Consider the following 23,124-nt stretch of genomic DNA (forward strand, 5'->3'; position numbering starts at 1 on the left):
CTCCTTCTGCATCGAGCTCCAATGCTCGGTAACTCCCCATTCACCAAGCTCTGATGCTCGGTAACTCCTCCTGCAACGAGCTCTGACACTCAGTAACTCCCCCTGCACTGAGTTCCAATACTCGGTAACTCTCCCCGCACCGAACTCCGATACTCGGTAACTGCCTCTGGACGTGCACTGTTATGACCCACCCCCCAGGTGAGGTTCGCCAGAGTTGTTGATCCAGGTGAGGCCCCTCAATTTGTCACCATCTGGCTGGGACCCCCCCCGCAAATTGTTATGCCCTAGGTAAGGAAGGATGAACTAGTTCCCTGCCTTTATTCAGCCTCCCCTTCTGTTGTACACAACAAGATTTAATCTAAAAAGGATCCCTTTTCAGATACCCTTTTCCCAGACCCAATCATCTGGTTTTGAAGGAGCCAATTTGATCAGACTTTCTTGAGTTAAAGGTAAGTGTAAGTTTATTAACTATTAAAGGCAGGAAAGGATAAAACACATGCATATACGGTCATACAGGTTAAAAGTAAGAATTTAGCTTGAAGTGAATATATACATATTTAAACAAAGGTATACGGAACAGTCCTCAGCTCGTGGGGAGTATGTGATTGAGCATTGCGGCCGTTGCAATTCTGTTGATTCTGGTAGATGAATAGTCGCTTTCAAGGGTCTAGTAGAGTTGAATTCAGTAGATGAATAATCGGTTTTGAGGTTCTAGTATAACTGACTCTGGTAGATGAATAGTCGGTAGTGTTAAATTCAGTAGAAAGGGAGAGAGATCAGGATACCTGCAAAATGGCGATTTACAGGGGTGCTGTATGTGGCTGTTATTTCTGAGTCAAATTTCCAGCACTGTTCTCTCTCAGAACACCCACCAACATACAGACAGTGGGGCAGCTTGTTAGCTCATTTTTAACCCCTCCTTTGTATATTCCAAGTGGGAAGCAAATTCACAAGTCTGTCTGGGCATTGCTCACAGGATTTCTTGATGAGTGATATTCATCTCCCATTATGTCCCACTGTCTCTACCAAAGGAAGCAATTAGTTTCTGGATGTCTTTAGAAGTACCTCTTCTGGTAACAGGGTGGGGTTCCATTAACTCTTAGAGAGTCACCCTGCAGCATTCCAGCCAGTGGCTTGTGTGCACTTTTAAAAACTCAGGTCTTGTTTTTAAAGTCCAATATTTTTGGACGCGATCAGGTGTTTTTCCTTCATTATCATGACAGTTCCTAACCTCAGCAACGCTCCCCGAACCGAGCTCCAACACTCGGTAAATCCCCCGCGCCAAGTTCCAATATTTGGTAACTCCCTCTGCGCCAAGTTCCAATATTCAGTAACTCCCCCTGCACCAAGTTCCAATGCTCGGTAGCTCCCCCAGCACCAAGATCCCATACTCGGTAATTCCTCCTGCACCAAGTTCCAATGCTCGGTAGCTCCCCCAGCACCGAGCTCCCATACTCGGTAATTCCTCCTGCACCGAGCTCCGATACTCGGTAATTCCTCCTGCACCGAGCTCCCATACTCGGTAATTCCTCCTGCACCGAGCTCGGATACTCAGTAATTCCTCCTGCACCGAGCTCGGATACTCAGTAATTCCTCCTGCACCGAGCTCCGATACTCGGTAATTCCTCCTGCACCGAGCTTGGATATTCGGTAATTCCTCCTGCACCGAGCTCCCATACTCGGTAATTCCTCCTGCACCGAGCTCGGATACTCAGTAATTCCTCCTGCACCGAGCTCCGATACTCGGTAATTCCTCCTGCACCGAGCTTGGATATTCGGTAATTCCGCCTGCACCGAGCTCCGATACTCGGTAATTCCTCCTGCACCGAGCTCCCATACTCGGTAATTCCTCCTGCACCGAGCTCGGATACTCAGTAATTCCTCCTGCACCGAGCTCGGATATTCGGTAATTCCTCCTGCACCGAGCTTGGATATTCGGTAATTCCGCCTGCACCGAGCTTGGATATTCGGTAATTCCGCCTGCACCGAGCTCCGATACTCGGTAATTCCTCCTGCACCAAGCTCCCATACTCGGTAATTCCTCCTGCACCGAGCTCGGATACTCAGTAATTCCTCCTGCACCGAGCTCTCATACTCGGTAATTCCTCCTGCACCGAGCTTGGATATTCGGTAATTCCGCCTGCACCGAGCTCCGATACTCGGTAATTCCTCCTGCACCGAGCTCCGATACTCGGTAATTCCTCCTGCACCGAGCTCCGATACTCGGTAATTCCTCCTGCACCGAGCTCGGATACTCAGTAATTCCTCCTGCACCGAGCTTGGATATTCGGTAATTCCTCCTGCACCGAGCTCCCATACTCGGTAATTCCTCCTGCACCGAGCTTGGATATTCGGTAATTCCGCCTGCACCGAGCTCCGATACTCGGTAATTCCTCCTGCACCGAGCTCCGATACTCGGTAATTCCTCCTGCACCGAGCTCCCATACTCGGTAATTCCTCCTGCACCGAGCTCCCATACTCGGTAATTCCTCCTGCACCGAGCTCCCATACTCGGTAATTCCTCCTGCACTGAGCTCCCATACTCGGTAATTCCTCCTGCACCGAGCTCCGATACTCGGTAATTCCTCCTGCACCGAGCTCCGATACTCGGTAATTCCTCCTGCACCGAGCGCCGATACTCGGTAATTCCTCCTGCACCGAGCGCCGATACTCAGTAATTCCTCCTGCACCGAGCTCCGATACTCGGTAATTCCTCCTGCACCGAGCGCCGATACTCGGTAATTCCTCCTGCACCGAGCTCCGATACTCAGTAATTCCTCCTGCACCGAGCGCCGATACTCAGTAATTCCTCCTGCACCGAGCTCCCATACTCAGTAATTCCTCCTGCACCGAGTGCCGATACTCGGTAATTCCTCCTGCACCGAGCTTGGATATTCGGTAATTCCTTCTGCACCGAGCTTGGATATTCGGTAATTCCTCCTGCACCGAGCTCCCATACTCGGTAATTCCTCCTGTGCCGAGCTCCGATACTCGGTAATTCCTACTGCACCGAGCGCCGATACTTGGTAAATGGAAAAAAGGGAAATAACTCATGTTTTGGTTAAAAGGCCACATGAACCACTGGCACAGTACTGCGTTCACATTGTTATTACATACCCAGAATGCTGGATGTCCAGTTAAGGGATGTATATCCCTAATTGGAAGTTATTCAACAATTCTATCTAACCTTGGCTCGAGTACCTCTGGATCACTGTGCGCAGTCCTGAAACCTGCTTTGAAATAGCTGCTGTGAGAACAGAGAAAGTCTAAGGGGAATTAATTCCAGCTGAAAGGCTGCCTTCTCCGAGGATTCGAGCTTCTTGAAAACAAACTTGCATTTCTATCGCGCCTTCCACCATCACAGGTTATCCAAAGCACTTTACAGCCATTGAAGTGCTTTTGATGTGCCATCACTGCTGGAAAGTAGGAAAGGTTGCTGACAATTTACACACAGTAATCTCCCAAAATCGGCCAGGCGGGAAAGACAAGACAATATGGTTTTAGAAATGGTGTTTGAGGGATAACTATTTTACAGAGCTCTGCAAAGAACTTGCTTTAATACTGTCATGGGATCGTTATGTCCACTGTACAGACAGACCAGGCTTCAGATTTTAATTCACATTGAAACACATCCTGAGAGCTACATTCGAGTGTCAGCCTGGATTATGGGGTCAATTCCCTGGAGTGGGGCTCAAACCCACAATCTTCTGACTTTAGAGGTGAGAGGACTCCCTAACTACCTAAGATATATATACATCTAAGAACAGAGAAGGGCTGTGGCTGACACATTGGCAGGCATTTTGTCTGCACTGCTTTGGGACCAGTTACCTGCTGGTATTTATGGCAAGGGTATTGCAAAGGACAAGTTGAGAGGTTATCAGCCTAAACTGATTTGTAATATTTGCAGAATAATTGCCCCTGACAGTTAGCACCCTGACTCCAAGCCTATATCAGGAAGGGATTCAAGGAAAGCAAAACGCTGTCAAGGGTGGAATTTAAAAAATCCATTCATGATATTTTCATTCTAATAAGCCAATTGTCAGTGGTTTCAGTATTTTACCACACACAGTAATGTAACGTCTTTGCATTCAGTTAAGCAATGGAAACAGAATAGACAGCATAAAGCAACTGGGTGGGAAGACAACTGAAAGAAGAGACAAATACAGGAAAAGCCATCAAGTGCTGGACGGGTTAATCAGTATGCTAACAACCTGCTTTGCAGCTGCCTGGGTTGCTAATATTTACCTTAAGAAAGTAAGGCTTAAGGAAGGGTAATTTGATAAGGTGGATTCAAAATTGGCTTAGTTGTAGGAGACAGAGGGTGATGACAGAAGGATGTTTTAGTGACTGGAAGCCAGTGTCCACTGGCGTACCACAGGGATCCGTGCTGGGTCCCCTATTATTCGTCATTTATATAAACGACATAGATGACTATGTGGGGGTTAGGATTAGTAAGTTTGCGGGTGATACAAAGATTGGCCGGGTGGTCAACAGTGAGGTTGAGTGTCTTGGGCTACAGGAAGATATAGACAAGATGGTCAAATGGGCAGATAAGTGGCAGATGGAATTTAACCCTGAAAAGTGTGAGGTGATACACTTTGGAAGGAATAATTTGACAAGGAAGTATTCAATGAACGGCATGACACTAGGAAGATCTGAGGAACAAAGGGACCTTGGTGAGTGTGTCCATAGATCTCTGAAGGCGGAGGGGCATGTTAGTGGGGTGGTGACACTTACCTTTATCAATCAAGGCAGAGATTACAAAAGTAGGGAGATCATGTTGGAGTCGTATAGAACCCTGGTGAGGCCACAGCTGGAGTACTGTGTGCAGTTCTGGTCGCCACATTATAGGAAGGATGTGATTGCACTGGATGGGGTGCAGAGGAGATTCACCAGGATGTTGCCTGGGATGAAAAATTTAAGTTATTAAGAGAGGTCGGATAGACTTGGGTTGTTTTAGTTGGAGCAGAGAAGACTGAGGGGGGACCTGATCGAGGTGTACAAGATTATGAGGGGTACGGACAGGGTGGATAAGGAGCAGCTATTCTCCTTAGTTGAAGGGTCAGACACGATGGGACATAAGTTCAAGGTGAGGGGTAGGAGGTTTAGGGGGGATGTGAGGAAAAACTTTTTTACCCAGAGGTTGGTGATGGTCTGGAATGCGCTGCCTGGGAGGGTGGTGGAGGCGGGTTGCCTCGCATCCTTTAAAAAGTACCTGGATGAGCACTTGGCACATCATAACATTCAAGGCTATGGGCCAAGTGCAGGTAAATGGGATTAGGTAGGTAGGTCAGGTGTTTCTCATGTCAGTGCAGACTTGATGGGCCAAAGGGCCTCTTCTGCACTGTGATTCTGTGAAAGTCTAATGCACCATCCTGGACACTATATGCAAAACAAAACCACCAGCAAGTCCCAAGCACATTATCACACATGGTCAATGTGCCTTAGACAGGCAATCACTGCCTGGGATGTTCAGTTATGACACTGGCTGCACCGCTGCTGGGTTAGTGAGGATAGTGAGTTAAGTTAGCTACTGACTCCAACCCTCTCCCCTGACAACAGTCTGAGCTGAAACCAGACAGTTCATAACCTTGATATCACCTCTGTCCCCGAGATGAGCTTCCGACTTCAGGACCACCTATTTCCACCTCCGTAACATTGCCTGATTTCGCCCCAACTCAGATCATCTGCTGCTGACACCCCCATTCATTCCTTCATTACATCTAGATTTGACAATTCCAATGCGCACCTGACTGGTCTCCCACATTCTACCCATCATAAACTTGAGGTCATCCAAACCTCTGCTGTCCGTGACTTAACTTACACCAGGTCCCATTCACTTCCGTGCTCATTAACCTAATAGCTCCCGGTCAAGCAATCTCTTGATCTTACAAATCCTTCCATGGCACCAGAACACAACAGAGAGGAGAAGGCCACACAGCCCAACGAGCCTACTCCACCATTCAATATGATTATGGCTGTGTTGAACTTCAACTCCATTTTCCCACCCGCTCCCATATCCCTTAATTCCCCGAGACACCAAATATCTATCCTAGCTTTAAATACATGCAATGATAGAGCATACACACCAAGCTGGGGTAGAGAAATTCAAAGATTCACAATCCTTCGATTGGCCTTACCCTTCCTTATCTCTAGAACCTCCTCCAACTCTTCAAGCCTCTGAGGTTCCTGTTGCACTCCTCCAATTCTGTCCTGATTTAATCTCCATAATTGGTGGCTAAACTCTGGAATTATCTCCCTAACACTTCTACCTTACTTTCCTCCTTTAAGACACTAGTTACAACTTACCTCTTTGACCAAGCTTAGGTAATCTGGCCAAACATCTCCTTATGTGGCTCAATGCCTTATACTTTGCTTTGTACTCCTGTAAAGGGCCTTTGGACATTTTATTACATTACAAGTGCTATATAAATATAATGCTGTTGTCTTCAGTGGGGGTGGGCAGCCAACCATACTTGACAAAACAGATTCCTACCCAGTGACTCTTGACTACTAAGTGCATGTTTGTGGAGCACAGGGTAGAACTGGAACAGGCTCTGTTCACCTGTAACATCCCTGAATTCAAACGTTCCATATATGGAATCATACACAAAGAATGGTTGGTCACTAGGACAAACTTTTGAGGGTACATCCACCCTGTGGAATCAGTGAGTGTGGAAATGTACCCCAGTGAGAGGCAGTATGCGTGGAAATGTACTGCAGCGAGAGCAAGTGGGTGTGAAACTATACCCCAGTGACTGCCAGTCGGTGTGGAACTGTACCCCAGTGAGAGTCAGTGTATGTGGAACTGTATCCCAGTGAGAGTCAGTGCTTGTTGGAGAGAAGAGTGGAGTTAGATATTACATATGCACACCAGCAGCACTTCAGATTTATTATTCACTACAACACCATGCACCTTAGCAGAAGCAGCAATACACATTCATTGTGTGCACTCTCTCACTTGCAAACACAAAGAAGTACACACCCAGTTATCAAACAGAATCAACTTGAGCCAGACCAGCTCTCACCTAATGTACCTGGGAGGAGAACCATCTGACCTGAACAGAGCCAAGAGGAGAACATAATGAAAAGGATGACAAGGAACTTAAAAAGAATATGAAATTAAAAATAGAACAGAGTTATTGATGGAGTTTTACCTAATACAGACATAGCACCTTTCTGATTTTATCTCAACATGCTTTATAACCAAGGGAATGTCAGGGACAATTAGAAAAACATCAAAGCTGAAGGCTCTATTTCTAAATATGTGAAGCATTTGCAACAAACTGGATGAATTAATAGCACAGGTCGGAATTCATAGGTTTAATCTATGGTCGTTAGAGACATAGTTGCAGAGTGACCACAATTTGGAACTAAATATTCCAGCATAAATAACTTATAGAGGATATAGGGAAAATCTAAAATGAGGATTCGCAACACTGATAATAAAGGATGGATTAAAGACAGTAGAGAGAAAGGATCTTAGCTCTGCAAAGCAAGGATGTCAAAACAATTTGGGTGGAGCTAAGAAACAATAAAGGGCCAGAAAACGTTAGTGGGAGCTGTTTACAGGCCTCCAAATAGTAGTTGCAGTCTAAGGCAGAGTATAATAGGGGAGGCGGTGGCGTTGTGATATTGTCACTGGGCTAGTAATCCAGAGACGAGGGTAATGCTCTGGGGACCCAGGTTTGAATCCCACCACAGCAGATGGCGAAATTTGAATTCAATAAAAAATCTGGAATTAAGTCTAATGATGGCCATGAAACCATTGCGGATTGTTGTAAAAACCTATGGGAAGGAAATCTGCGTCCTTACCTGGTCTGGCCTACATGTGACTCCAGACCCACAGCATTGTGAGATGCCCTCTGAAATGACCTAGCAAGCCACTCAGTTCTCAAGGGCAATTAAGGATGGGCAATAAGTTCTGGCCTAGCCAGCGACACTCCCATCCCATGAACGAATAAAAAAAATAAAATAATTCAGGAAATTAGAGGTGCATATAATAGAGGTAAATCAGTAATCATGGAGATGTTTAATCTTGTAGACTGGGTAAACCAAATTTGCAATAATAGTGCAGGGGATGAATTCATTGAATACATACAAGGTAGTTTTTTAGATCATTATGTTGAGCTACCAACTAGGAAAGCGGTAATTTTGGATTGAGAGTTGTGCAACGAGGAAGGGTTAATTAATAAGTTTGTAGCAAAGTGGCCTTTTGGGAAGAGTGACCATAATATGATTTTCCATATGGAGATTGATTAGGAAACTGGATTAAAAGATATGATGTTAGACAAGCAATGAAGCATTTAAATAATGAATATTTAATTTGCAATATACATTCCTTTAAGGCACAAAAACTCCACAGAAAAAGTGGACCAATCGTGATTAACAAGAGTTAAACGCAGCATTAGATCAGAGGAAGCTTATAATTTTGCTAAAAAAGTAGTAAGCCTGGGGAATGGGAGGATTTTAGAACTCAATAAAAGAGAAGAAATTGATCAGGAGAGAGAAACGAGAATAATAGAGTAAACTAGCAAGACATATCAAAACAGATTGTAAACATTTCTGTCGGTATATTAATAGGAGGAAATTAGCAAGGGTAAACGTGGACCCATTTAAGGCAGCGACACTTGGAATTAGAATGAGGAATGAGGAAATGGCGGAAACCTTAAACAAATACTTTGTATCCGTCTTCACAGTAAAAGACGCAAGAAAGGTTTCAGAAATAATGGGGAACTAAGGGTCGAGCAAGGATGGAACTTAAAGAAATCAATACAAATAAAGAAGTAATACTGGAAAAATTAATGGGACTAAGTGACAACAAATTCCCTGGGCCTGACGACTGGCATCCTAGGGTTTTAGAAGAGGAAGCTTTAGAAATATTGGGCACATTGGCTTTGGTCTTCCTAAATTCCTTTGATTCCAGTACAGCTCTAGTGAGTAGCACAAAGTTCAGCGTGACAGAGTACTGCTAGAGAGAACACTTAAATAACGCAAGGAATTTGGTGAGTGAGGGAATTTTAAGAGTCAGTGAGGGAAGAGGTGCTGTTCTGGTCTTTCGCAAGGCAAGGAGCGGTCCGAGAGAGAGAGTGAGAGACAGTGAGACCTGCGAGCTAAAGTCCAGAGGCAGTAGCTAGGTAAGCAGGTAAGTGATTGGTTGGTGAGTTTTAAGGTTCCTTTTTGTTTCTATAAATTGAGGGAGTTGTTTAAACTAGTACTGGTGATATTCAAGTACTGTATTACATGTATAGCTTAGCTAGTTAAGCTACTTTATATACTTCATCAAGTGATATTTCTGAAGTTGAAACTCTGATTAGTTCAATAAAACACAATATAGATGGTAGGGCAGATGATGTGTTGCAGTTGTACCACGTGAGAGTTGGTGGACACTAATGTGATCCACAGCAACCTTATATACAGCAAGTGCTTGCAGCTTGAGGCACTTCGGCTCAGAGTTGGTGAGCTGGAATCCGAACTACAGACACAGGAAGCATCAGGGAGGGGGCAAGTTACCTAGACGCTTTGTTCCTGGAAGCAGTCACACCCCTTAACCTAGGTCCTTCGATTTTTTTTTGTGGTCAAGGAGGGTGTGACTGTAAGTGAGCAGGTATGGGGATCCAGAAGGTAGCAATGGAGGAGCCTCAGCCCTAGCAAATGCCCAAGAGATTTTAGGTTCTTGGAGGAGAGCAGGGACTGCTGGGAGGATGAGCAAACTGACCATGCCACATTGGTAAAAGGGGCCATTTAAGTGGGGGGAGTAAAAAAGGAATGTAGTTGTAGTAAGGAACTGCATAATTAGGGGAACAGGCCAATACGTTACCCACTACACTATGAGCTTTTATTATCCACAATAGCCTTTGGTGTGGCACTCTATCAAATGCCTTCTGGAAATCCAAGTACAGTACATCCATCAGTTCCCCTTTATCCACAGTGCATGTGACTCCTTCAAAGAACTCCAATAAATTGGTTAAACGTGATTTCCCTTTCACAAAACCATGTTGACTCTGCCTGATTGCCTTGAATTTTTCTAAGTGCCCTGCTGTAACATATTTAATAATAGCTTCTAACATTTTCCCCATGACAGATGTTAGACTAACTGGCCTGTAGTATCTTGCTTTCGCTCTCCCTCCCTTTTTGTATGAAGGAGTTATATTTGCTATTTTCCAATCTAATGGAACCTTCCCTGAATCTAGGGAATTTTAGAAAATTAAAACCAAAGCATCAACTATCTCACTAACACTTCTTTCAAGGCCTTAGGGTGAAGTCCATCTGGACTTGGAGATTTGTCAGCCCGTAGCGCCAACAATTTGCTCAACTTGTGTCCTCGATTGTGAAGACCAAAGCAAAATACCTGTTTAATTCAACTGCCATTACCCTACTTTCCATTATCAATTCGCCAGACGCTCTTTCTACAGAACCAACACTCACTTTGTTAACTATTTTCTCATTTAAATATCTACAAAAACTCTTTATATTTCTAGCTAGCTTCCTCTCGTACTCTAATTTTTCTCACCTTATTAATCTTTTTGTCACTCTTCGCTGTTTCTTAATATTCTGTCCAATCTTCTGACCTGCCACCCATCTTTGCATAATTATATGCTTTTTCTTTAAGTTTGATACTCAGACTTTAACTTTTTTAGTTAACCACGGATGGTGGGCCCTCCCCTCGGAATTTTTCTTTCTCTTGGAATGTATCTATTGTCTGAATTCTGAAATATCCCTTTATATATCTGCCACTGAACCTCTATTGACCTGTCCCTTAACCTCATTTACCAGTTCACTTTAGCTAGCTCCGCTTTCATGCCCTCATAGTTTCTCTTATTTAAGTTTAAAATACTAGTACTGGACGTACTAGTTTCTCCCTCAAACTGAATGTAAAATTCAATCATGCTATGATAGCTGCTACCTAGGGGTGCCTTCACTATGAGGTTATCAATTAATCCCATCTCATTGCTCAATACCAGGGCTACTATAGCCTGCCCTCTGGTTGGCTCCAGAACATGCTGTTCTAAAAAGCTATCTCACAAACATTCTATGAACTCCTCACCCACGCTACCTTTACCCATCTGATTTTTCCAGTCTATAAAGTAGATTAAAATCCCTATGATTATTGCTGTACCTTTCTGACAAGCTCCCATTATTTCTTCTTTTATACTCTGTCCTACCATGTAGTTACAATTAGGGGGTCTGTACACAACTCCCACAAGTGACTTCTTGCCTTTATCATTTCTCATCTCAACCCAAATCGCTTCTACATCCTGGTTTCCTGAACTTAGGTCATCCCTCTCTAATGTGCTAATACCATCATTAATTAACAGAGCCACCCCTCCACCTTTTCCTAGCTTCCTGTCTTTCCTAAATGTCACGTACCCTTCAATATTCAGGTCCCAATCTATGTCATCCTGTAGCCATGTTTCTGTAATGGTTATCAGGTCGTGCTTATTTATTTCTATTGACACTATCGGTTCATCTGTTTTGTTTCAAATGCTATGTGTTTAGATACAGAGCCTTTAGTTTGGTCCTTTTATTAAATTTGTAGCGTCCAGCCTCATCTGCTAATTTACTCTTAGATTTGTATATAGTCATTTGGTAGTACAGAACTTGAGTATTGCTGAAAAAAGAGGCATGTCTAAGCTTTTCATCTTGCACTCATCAGGGCATTCACAAGAATACCAATATAAGGGGAAAAACAATTCCTCTGTATCTGAAGAGAGTGCCGACTGGTTAGCAAGTGGTGTTGCCATGGAGAATGCACCACTGATGGTGGCTGACAGTTATCTGCCAAGCCTTGTTTCAAATTCTCTTCACATACAGTATAAGTTATTGTTATAAGTTGTTGGTGCCAGTGCCCCACGAATCAGAACCCACGAGTCTTTGAGCGACGCATTCATTTCTCTAATCTTATTTATCCTATGCCAATTTGTATATGTCTCAGGTAATAATCCAGAAATTACTACCTTTGAGGTTCTGCTTCTTAATTTGGTGCCTAGCTCCTCGTAGTGACTATGCAAAGCCTCCTTTCTCATCTTGCCAATGTCATTAGTACCTACGACCACTGGATCCTCCCCATCCCACTGCAAGTTTCTCTCCAGCCTTGAGCAAATGTCCCGAACCCTGGCACCGGGTAGGTAACACAACCGCCTGGACTCTCGCTCTTTACTACAGAGAACAGTGTCAATCCCCCTCACTATACTGTCCCATACTACCACTACGTTCCTTCTTGCTTGCCCCACTTAGATGGCTTCCTGTACCACAGTGCCATGGTCAGTTTGCTCACCCTGCAGCCCCTGCTCTCATCCAAAGAAGCTGAGAGAACCTCAAATCTATTAGACAATTGCAGAGGCTCACACTCCTGCCCTCTGGGTCCCCTTAACTGACTCACTCGGAGTCACACCCTCCTGTCCCTGGCCACTGACCAAATCAAAAGGCCCTTTGCTAAGTGGTATGACTGCTTCCTGATATAAAGCATCCAGGTAACTTCCACCTCCCTGATATGTCTGTGTCTGCAGCTCAACCTCCAGCTCAATGACTCTGAGCCAAAGCTCAAGAAGCCACAGCACTTATTGCAGACGCGTTTGCCCTGGATCAGTATTATCCAGGAGCTCCCACATGCTGCAGCCATGACACATCACTTGTCCTGCCATCCTTAATGTGTTTTAAATAATAACTTAATTATATTAATCACTTATTTACGTTGCTTTCTTATATACTTTATTAATTTTACCACCAGTTTGTGTACTATTTTAAACCTTAGGGATAGAAAAGAACTGACCCACTTACCAGATACTCACCAAACAGCTAGCTCCTTTCCCTGTAGTAAAGCAAGAACCAATTTCTATGGAGTGAGAAAGATAGAAAAAAGGAAACAAACATCTCCTTCCCCAGCTTCACCAAACACCCCCTCTCCCCAAACTCCAAGTCTTCACTCAGTTAGCTCAGCTGCACTTTCTTTATTCATTTACAGGATGTGGGCTTTGCTGGTTAGGGCAGCATTTATTGCCCATCCCTAGTTGCCCTTGAGAAGGTAGTGTTGAGCTGCCTTCTTGAACCGCTGCAATTCATGTGGTGTAGGTACACCCACAGTGCTGTTAAGGAAGGAGTTCCAGGATTTTGACCCAGTGACAGTGAAGGAATGGTGATATATTTCCAAGTCAGGATGGTGAGTGGCTCGGAGGGAAACTTCCAGGTGGTGGTGTTCCCATCTATCTGCTGCCCTTGTTCTTCCAGGTGGTAGTGGTCCTGGGTTTGGAAGGTGCTGTCTAAGGATCCTTGGTGAATTCCTGCAGTGCATCTTGTAGATGGTGCACACTGCTGCTTCTGTGTGTCAGTAGTGGAGGGAGTGAATGTTTGTGGGTCTGGTGCCAATCAAGCAGGCTGCTTTGTCCTGGATGATGTCAAGCTTCTTGAGTGTTGTAGGAGCTGCACTCATCCAGGCAAGTGGGGAGTATTCCATCACACTACTGACTTGTGTCTTGTAGATGGTTGACAGGCTTTGGGGAGTCAGGAGGTGAGTTACTCGTCACACGATTCCTAGCCTCTGACCTGCCCTTGTAGCCACAGTATTTATATGGCTAGTCCAGTTCAGTTAGTGGTCCATGGTAATCCCCAGGATGTTGACAGTGGGGGATTCAGTGATGGTAATACCATTGAACGTCAAGGGGCGATGGTTAGATTCTCTCTTGTTGGAGATGGCCATTACCTGGCACTTGTGTGGCGCAAATGTTACTTGCCACTTGTCAGCCCAAGCCTGGGTATTGTCCAGGTCTTGCTGCATTTGGACATGAACTATTTCAGTATCTGAGGAATCACGAATGATGAACATTGTGCAATCATCAGCGAACATCCCCACTTCTGACCTTATGAAGAAAGGAAGGTCATTGATAAAGCAGCTGAAGATGGTTGGGCCAAGGACGCTACCCTGAGGAACTCCTGCAGTGATATCCTGGAGCTGAGATGACTGACCACCAACAAGCACAACCAATAGCCTATGTATGATTCCAACCAGTGGAGGGTTTTCCCCTCCGATTCCCATTGACTCTAGTTTTGCTCGGGCTCCTTGATGCCACACTCGGTCAAATGCTACCCTGATGCTAAGGGCAGTCACTCTCACCTCACCTCAGGAGTTCAACTCTTTTGTCCATGTTTGAACCAAGGCTGCAATGAGGTCAAGAGCTGAGTGGCTGTGGTGGAACCCAAACTGGGTGTCAGTGAGTAGGTTATTGCTAAGCAAGTGCCGCTTGATAGCACTGTTGATGACCCTTCCATTTCTTTACTGATGATGGAGAGTAGACTGATGAGGCGGTAATTGGCCAGATTGGATTTGTCCTGATTTTTGTGTACAGGACATACCTGGGCAATTTTCCACATAGCTGGTTAGATGCCAGAGTTGTAGCTGTACTGGAACAGCTTGGCTAGGGGTGCAGCAAGTTCTGGAGCAGAAGTTTTCAGTACTATTGCCGGAATACTGTCAGGGCCCATAGCCTTTGCAGTATCCACTGCCTTCAGCCATTTCTTGATATCAAGGGGAGTGAATTGAATTGGTTGAAGACTGGCATCTGCGATGCTGGGGACATCTGGATGAGGCCGAGATGGATCATCGAACCGGCATTTCTGGCTGAAGATTGTAACAAATGCTTCAGCCTTATGTTTTGTACTGATGTGCTGGGCTTGCCCATCATTGAGGATGGGGATATTTGTGGAGACTTCTCCTCCAGTGAGTTGTTTAATTATCCACCAACATTCACTACTGGATATGGCAGGTTTGCAGACCTTAGATCTGATCCGTTGGTTGTGGAATTGCTTAGCTCTGTCTATTACTTGCCGCTTATGCTGTCTGGCACGCAAGTAGTCCTCTGCTATTGCTTCACCAGGTTGACAGCTCATTTTTAGGTATGCCTGGTGCTGCTCCGTTTGCCATGGCTGTACTAAAACACCCTGAATTTACAATAAACTGAACTGGGGCTACAGTAACCTGATTCAACCAGTTAGCTAATTAACTGCTCAGCTCCTACAGCTGAGAGTGAGTTTACCCTGTCTAAACTGCAAGAAAGAAAACTTAGCCTGCTTACACAGTACTTTCCAGTTACTGCTAATCACAGGCTAGATTAGATTATAAAAGTAAAATTTAATAACAAAATTTAACACTTAAAGCTCTCCCTCTCACCAAACTCCAAGTCCTCACTCAGCTGCACTTCATTTGCTAATTGATATAAAAGCAGCATTTTGCTGGGAGAAGAATTGCAGTGGCAAGTGAAAGCTGTGGAAATTAAACAAATGTATGTATGGATTGAATGGTGCATTGAGGGTTTGCTATTTCCCGTTTAAATCTGTCTTGCTGAAAATAGGCTGTACTCAACTGAAAGCAGATCCAGCAATGTTCTACTAGTAGCACAAAAGGAAATTTGCAAGCATCTTTATGATGCATGTTGCTGATTTTCTATGGGATGAATCTGTGGAATTTGGGCAATTTATTATAAATAAGATTTAAGGGGGTTTAAGATTAGAAGATAGGCTTCCAATCTCAAATATTAGATATTAGGCTGAGACATTAAGCAGAATACGTCAGCAGTAATCTTGAATCAACAATTGTATCTTGTAAGTGTTATCTGTATCCCAATAAATAGGGCTAGATTGTCACAGAAAGATGATCTTACATTTAAAGAAGAAACCGAGCAGTTAAGAAGATTAATTGGATGGTTAAATTGGCTATGTACTTGGACATGATCCAATGTCAGTTTTTATGTATTGGAATTAAGTGCTGTGATGAAACATGCTATAATTGAGTTTGCTTTCAGAGCAAATAAAACATTAAAGAAATTAAATACAGGGAAACGTGTATTCAAGTTTCCAGCTTTGGGCAACCTAAAGGACATTTAGTCCTTTTTAGTGACGCTTCCCATGCCAATCTTACAGGTGGGGATTTGAGTACAGCTGGGTTTATAATATTCTTGGAGGGTGAAAATAGAAAATGTTGGCCCTTTCCTGGGAAGCTATGAAAATAGAAAGAGTGGTTAAAAGTACCTTAGCCACAGAAACGCTGGCTCTAGTGAAAGCAATAGATATGTGGTTTTATTAATCAAATATTTTAAAGGAAATCTCATACAAGGGGAATTCTGAGAATAATTTTCCCATTATAAGTTATTTTATTTAAGCATAATTGAGACTTGATACATTCAATATTTGAGCTTCACAGAGACAGCACAGACAAAATTAGCTGAATGGCCTTTTCGTTGCCCACTAGGGTGGTGGAAACAAAAACAATCAATGGTTTAAAGGAAATTGGGTAAGCATTTGAAGAAAACAAACTTTCAGAACTACAGGATGGAGCAGGGGAATGGGACTGACTGGATTGCTTCACGGGGAGCCGGCATGGGCCCGATGGGCTGAATGGCCTCCTTCTGTGCTGTAAATGGCTCTGTTACCCAGACATGGTTGCTAGGTGAACAAGGCTAGGGCTTGGGTTTCAAAGGTGTTTGACATTTCAGATAGTAGGAAAAGGAGGTGTAGAAGCTCTGTTAATAAAGGATGAGATCAGTACAGTAGTGAGAAATTCTCTTTACTCAGAAGATCAAGATGTAGAATCAGTTTGGGTGAAAATAAGATATAACAAGGCAAAGTAATCACTGGTAGGAGTAATTTCTATGCCCCCTGACCTACCGCCTACTACGCAGTGTAGGACAGAGTATAAGTCATGAAATAATGGAGGCTTGTAAGAAAGGTACTGCAATAATGATGGGCAATTTTAATCTTCATAGAGATTAGATAATTCAAACAGGCAAAGCTAACCAGAGTTCATAGAATGTATTCAGGAATAGAACAATACATTGTGGAATTAACCAGGGAACAAACTACTTTACACCTGGCAATGCTTAATGAGACAGGATTAATTAATGATCTTATAGTAAAGGATTCTCTAGGCAAGAGTGATCCTAGCATGGTAGAACTTTTACATTCAGTTTGAGGATGAGAAATTTGGGTTTGAAACTAGTGTCTTAAAGTTATTTAAAGGCCTTAGTGTAAGTATGAAGACAGGGTTGGCTACAGTGGAGTGGGAAAATAAGGTTAAAAGGTAAGATGCAGAGGACCAGTGGCAGATATTTAAGGAGATACTTCATAATTGTCAACAAAAATATATTCCATTGAGAAAGAAAGACTCTATGAGAAGGATACACCATCCATGGCTAACTAAAGAAATTAAGGCCTCCTTCTGAGCTGTAACTATTCTATGTTCTGTGAGTCTATTAAGCATTGTATCAAATTGAAAGAAAACATATATAATGCTGCAAAGATTAGTGGTCGGCCAGAAGAGCTGGTAAAATTTTAGAAACCAGCAAAGGATGACTAAAAATGAGAAATTAGAACATGAGAGTAAACTAGCAAGAAGTGTAATATTTCTCACTGTCTGGTTTTATACATTTAGAAAAAAGAGAGTAGCTAATGTGAGCGTTGGTTCAGAGGATGGGATTGGGGAATAACAGGAAACAAGGAAATGGCAGAAGCTTCGATCAAGTATTTTCTATCCATTTTCATGGTAGAAGACACAAAATGAATCCCAATAACAATAGGAGAAAATCAAGGGGCAAAAGGGAGGGAGTATCTTCAAGCAATCACTATCATTAGAGCAAAAGTATTAGGAAAACGAATGAGACCAAAGACTGGACCCGATGTCCTACATCCCAAGGTCTTAAAGAGAGTGACTGCAGAGAAAGTGGATGCACTGGTTGTAATAGAAACATAGAAACTAGGATCAGGACTAGGCCATTCGGCCCTTCGAGCCTGCTCCGCCATTCATTATGATCATGGCTGATCATCCAACTCAATAGCCTGCTCCCACTTTCTCCCCATACCTTTTGATCCCTTTCGTCCCAAGAGCTATATCTAACTCCTTCTTGAAAACATCCAATGTTTTGGACTCAATGACATTCTGTGGTAATGAATTCCACAGGCTCACCACTCTCTGGGTGAAGAAATTTCTCCTCATCTTAGTCCTAAATGGTCTACCCCATATCCTCAGACTGTGAACCCTGGTTCTGGACTCCCCCACCATCGGAAACATCCTTCCTGCAGCTACCCTGTCTAGTCCTGTTAGAATTTTATAGATTTCTATGAGATCCCCTCTCATTCTTCTGAACTCCAGCGAATATAATCCTAACCGACTCAGTCTCTCCTCATATGTCAGTCCCGCCATCCCAGGAATCAGTCGGGTAAACCTTCGCTGCACCCCGTCTATAGCAAGTACATCCTTCCTCAGATAAGGAGACCAAAACTGCACACAATATTCCAGGTGTGGTCTCACCAAGGCCCTGTACAATTGCAGCAAGACATCCCTGTTCCTGTACTCGAATCCTCTGGCTATGAAGGCCAACATGCCATTTGCCTTCTTTACCGCCTGCTGCACCTGCATGCTTACCTTCAGCAACTGGTGTACAAGGACACCCAGGTCTCATTGCACATTCCCCTCTCTCAATTTACAGCCATTCAGATGATAATCTGCCTCCCTGTTTTTGCTACCAAAATGGATAACCTCACATTTATCCACATTATACTGCATCTGCCATGCATTTGCCCACTCACTCAGCTTGTCCAAATCACACTGAAGCATCTCTGCATCCTCCTCTTGGCTCACCCTCCCATCCCGCTTTGTGTCATCTGCAAATTTGGAGATATTACATTTAATTCCCTCATCTAAATCATTAATATATATATTGTGAATAACTGGGGTCCCAGCACCAATCCCTGCGGCACCCCACTAGTCACTGCCTGCCATTCGGAAAAAGACCCGTTTATTCCTACTCTTTGTTTCCTGTCTGCCAACCAGTTTTCTATCCATCTCAATACACTACCCCCAATCCCATTCGCTTTAATTTTACACGCTAATCTCTTATGTGGGACTTTGTCGAAAGCCTTCTGAAAGTCCAAATAAACCGCATCCACTGGCTCCCCATCATCAACTCTACTAGTTACATTCTCAAAAATTTCCAGTAGATTTGTCAAGCATGATTTTCCTTTCATAAATCCATGCTGACTCTGTCCGATTCTGCCACTGTTTTCCACGTGCTCAGCTATTAAGTCTTTTATAATGGGCTCTAGAATTTTCCCCACTACTGATGTCAGGCTGGCTGGTCTATAATTCCGTGTTTTCTCTTTGCCTCCCTTTTTAAATAGTGAGGTTACATTAGCTACCCTCCAATCTGTAGGAATTGTTCCAGAGTCGATAGAATCTTGGAAGATGACCACCAATGCATCCACTATTTCTAGAGCCACTTCCTTAAGTACTCTGGGATGTAGATTATCAGGCCCCGGGGATTTATCGGCCTTCAATCCCATCAATTTCCCCAACACCATTTCCCTACTAATACTGATTTCTTTCAGTTCCTCCCTCTCACTAAACCTTGTGTTCCCCAACATTTCTGGTATGTTATTAGTGTTCTCCTTTGTGAAGACAGAACCAAAGTATGTATTTAGTTGGTCAGCCATTTCTTTGTTCCCCATTATAAATTCCCCTGTTTCTGACTGTAAGGAACCTACATTTGTCTTCACCAATCTTTTTCTCTTCACATACCTTTAGAAACTTTTACAGTCAGTTTTTATGTACCCTGCAAGCTTACTCTCGTACTCTATTTTGCCTTTCTTAATCAATCCCAATCTTACAAAATTTCCTAGGTTCTGGAAAGATTTCATCAGATTGGATTATAGAAGGGAGGGAGACAGAATGCAGAAAACTATAGGCCAGTTAGCGTAACATCTGTCACTGGGAAAATGTTGGGGTCCATTGTTAAGGAACTAGCTGTAGGACATTTAGAAAATCATAATAGAATCAGCAGAGCCAACATGGTTTTATGAAAGGGAAATCATGTTTGACAAACTTATTAGAGTTCTTTGAGGATGTAATAAGCAAGATGGATAAAGGGGAAGCAGTAGATCTCGTGTATATGGATTTCCAAAAGGCATTTAATAAGATGCCACATAAAAGGTGACTGCACCAGATAACAGCTCATAATGTTTAGGTCTCATATTAGAGGACTGGTTAACGAACATCCAACAGAGTCAGGATAAATGGGTCATTTTCAGGTTGGCAAACTGTACTCGTGGAGTGCCGCAGAGATCAGTGCTGTGCCCTCAACCATTTGCAATTTAGATAAATGACTTGGATAAAGGAACCGAGTGGTATTCTAGCTAAGTTTGCTGACAGTACAAAGATAGGTATGACAGCAAGTTGTGAAAAAGACAAAGAGTCTGCAAAGAGATATAGGAAGTTTAAGTGAGTGGGCAAAAATTTGGCAGATGAAGTATAATATGGGAAAATGTGAGATTGTCCACTTTGCAAGGAAGAATAGAAAAGCAGAGTATTATCTAAATGGACAGAGACTGTAGAATGCCACAGTACAGAGGGATCTATGTCTTTGTACAGGAGTCCAAAATGTCAGCATGGGGGTACAGCGAGTAATTCAGAAGGCAAATGAAAAGTTGGCCTTCACTGCAAGGGGGATGAGGTATGAATGTGGAGAAGTCTTGCCAAAATTGTACTGTGCATTGCTGAGTAAATACCTAGAGTACTGTGTACAGGTGGAAGTGTGAAAATACTAAATAATAGCTATTTTTCCTGAATTTCTTTGTAGAGATGAAATGTCTACAGTGTCTTCATAAAGGGGCTTAAATTAAGTTATGTAGTTCCCAGATCAAAGCTAAAAGTAACTTTGTAAACAAGAGGGTTTCCTGGTGGAACGAGCAAGTTTGTCCAGAGGATTGTTAATCCCATTAAATATATAATTTATTCATGAGTCCTAGAATCAAATGCTAAAAGTTAATTAATGTAAATATTTATCAGACATCTCAACTAGCCTCTGTTACCATGGAGATGAATGATTCAGGGTGGAGCCTTGGTTGGAATTCTGGAAAGTTGTTCTGTGGGATTTTTTCAGGAGGTTTTGGGGTTGTAGCTGGGAGCAACCAAGTTGGTGGATGTTCAGAAGGCAGAGGAAAAGAATTTTCCAGGACTGTGGAACAGCTGTGGACGAGGAGGATCAAGCCTTTGGAAACCAGGATGTTTCTAATTTTCTGTTTATTGCATAATAATTTCGAGTGAAGCGATTATTGGATTTATTAAAAGAGGCATGGAGTGCATAAGGAAGAAAGTTATGCTGAACCTATAGAAATCATTGTTTAGGCCCAAGCAGGAGAGCTGTGGCCAGTTCTGGGCACCACACTTTAGGAAGGATGATACGGCCTCAGATAGGAGGCAGTAGAGATTTACTAGAATTTTACCAGGGTGAAGGACTTCAGTTATATGTTGAGATTAGATAAGATGGGGTTGTTTTCCTTAGAGCAGAAAAGCTTAAGGGCAGGCTTAATAGAAGTGTTGAAAATTATGAGGGGTTTTGACAGAGTAAATGGGGAGAAATAGTTTCAGTGGTATGAGAGTCGATAAATAGAGGACACAGATTTAAGGTAACTGGGTAAAGAATCAGAAGCAACATGAGGGTTTATTTTTAATGTAGCAAGTTGTAGTGATATGGAATGCACTGAAAAAGTACAGGAAGCAGCTTCAATAATAACTTCCAAAGGGAATTGGATAAATATTTGTAGGGATATGGTCAAAGAGAAGGGGAGTGACACTAATTAAATAAGAAAGCTCGTCAAAGAGTTAGGACAGGTATAATGGGGGCCAAAGAAGAATCATCAAGTTTATATACCAAGGAGGATTGAAGACGCGAACAATAAGAGGCAGGGGTAAAGAGACAAACTCCACAGAGCTACAATGTGACATTCCGTTCTATCCCAAAAACTTGAAAAGAAAATTAAACACTTACCTTTATCCACTATGTCCCACACCTCCACCTTCACAATGTCATCAGTGGCTGCAATAAAGCACAAGATACAATTCGCATGACTTTGTTGAACAGATGCCAATTTCATTTACTTTACAGCTGCCTCAGTGGCCGGAGCCACCAGACAGTGATTTAGAAAGAGGGGCAGAGAATCACAGCAGAGAATTAAACGGAGTGGAGCTGAGAGTCACAGTGGAGAATTAAACAGAATGAGAGCTGAGTCAGAGCGGAGAATTAAACAGAAAGGGAGCCAAGAGTCAAAGCGGACAATTAAACAGAGCGGGAGCCGAGAGTCAAAGCGGAGAATTAAACAGAGCAGGAGCCGACAGTCAGAGTGGAGAATTAAACAGAACGGGAGCTGAGTCAGAGCGGAGAATTAAACAGAACGGGAGCCAAGAGTCAAAGCGGACAATTAAACAGAGCGGGAGCCGAGAGTCAAAGCGGAGAATTAAACAGAGCAGGAGCCGAGAGTCAGAGTGGAGAATTAAACAGAACGGGAGCCGAGAGTCAAAGCGGAGAATTAAACAGAGCAGGAGCCGAGAGTCAGGGCGGAGAATTAAACAGAGCGGGAGCCGAGAGTCAGAGCGGAGAATTAAACAGAGCAGGAGCCAAGAGTCAGAGTGGAGAATTAAACAGAGCGGGAGCCGAGAGTCAGGGCGGAGAATTAAACAGAGCGGGAGCCGAGAGTCAGGGCGGAGAAATAAACAGAGCGGGAGTCGAGAGTCAAAGCGGAGAATTAAACTGAGCGGGAGCCGAGAGTCAGAGACGGAGAATTAAACAGAGCAGGAGCCGAGAGTCAGAGCAGAGAATTAAACAGAGCGGGAGCCGAGAGTCAAAGCGGAAAATTAAATAGAGCGGGAGCTGAGAGTCAGAGCGGAGAATTAAACAGAGCGGGAGCTGAGAGTCAGAGCGGAGAATTAAACAGAGCGGGAGTTGAGAGTCAAAGCGGAAAATTAAACAGAGCGGGAGCTGAGAGTCAGAGCGGAGAATTAAACAGAGCGGGAGCTGAGAGTCAGAGCAGAGAATTAAACAGAGCGGGAGCTGAGAGTCAGAGCCGGAGAATTAAACAGAGCGGGAGCTGAGAGTCAGGGCGGAGAATTAAACAGAGCGGGAGCCGAGAGTCAAAGCGGAGAATTAAACAGAGCGGGAGCCGAGAGTCAGGGCGAAGAATTAAACAGAGCAGGAGCCAAGAGTCAGAGCGGAGAATTAAGCAGAGCGGGAGCCGAGAGTCAGAGCGGAGAATTAAACAGAGCAGGAGCCGAGAGTCAGAGCGGAGAATTAAACAGAGCGGGAGCTG

At 43.6% G+C, this 23,124-nt stretch overlaps 1 protein-coding gene across 1 annotated transcript in view; it reads right to left on the bottom strand.

Moving 5' to 3' along the window:
- Positions 1-23,124, bottom strand: part of LOC144685684 (rab-like protein 6) — a 121,240-nt gene that overhangs the window by 83,602 nt on the left and 14,514 nt on the right. Inside the window, 1 exon segment of the mRNA XM_078550467.1 lies at positions 21,810-21,857. Within this exon segment, the coding sequence (XP_078406593.1) occupies positions 21,810-21,857 (48 nt within the window).

The sequence above is a fragment of the Cetorhinus maximus genome, chromosome 10, assembly GCF_964194155.1.
Source record: "Cetorhinus maximus chromosome 10, sCetMax3.hap1.1, whole genome shotgun sequence".
In the NCBI taxonomy this organism is placed as follows: domain Eukaryota; kingdom Metazoa; phylum Chordata; class Chondrichthyes; order Lamniformes; family Cetorhinidae; genus Cetorhinus; species Cetorhinus maximus.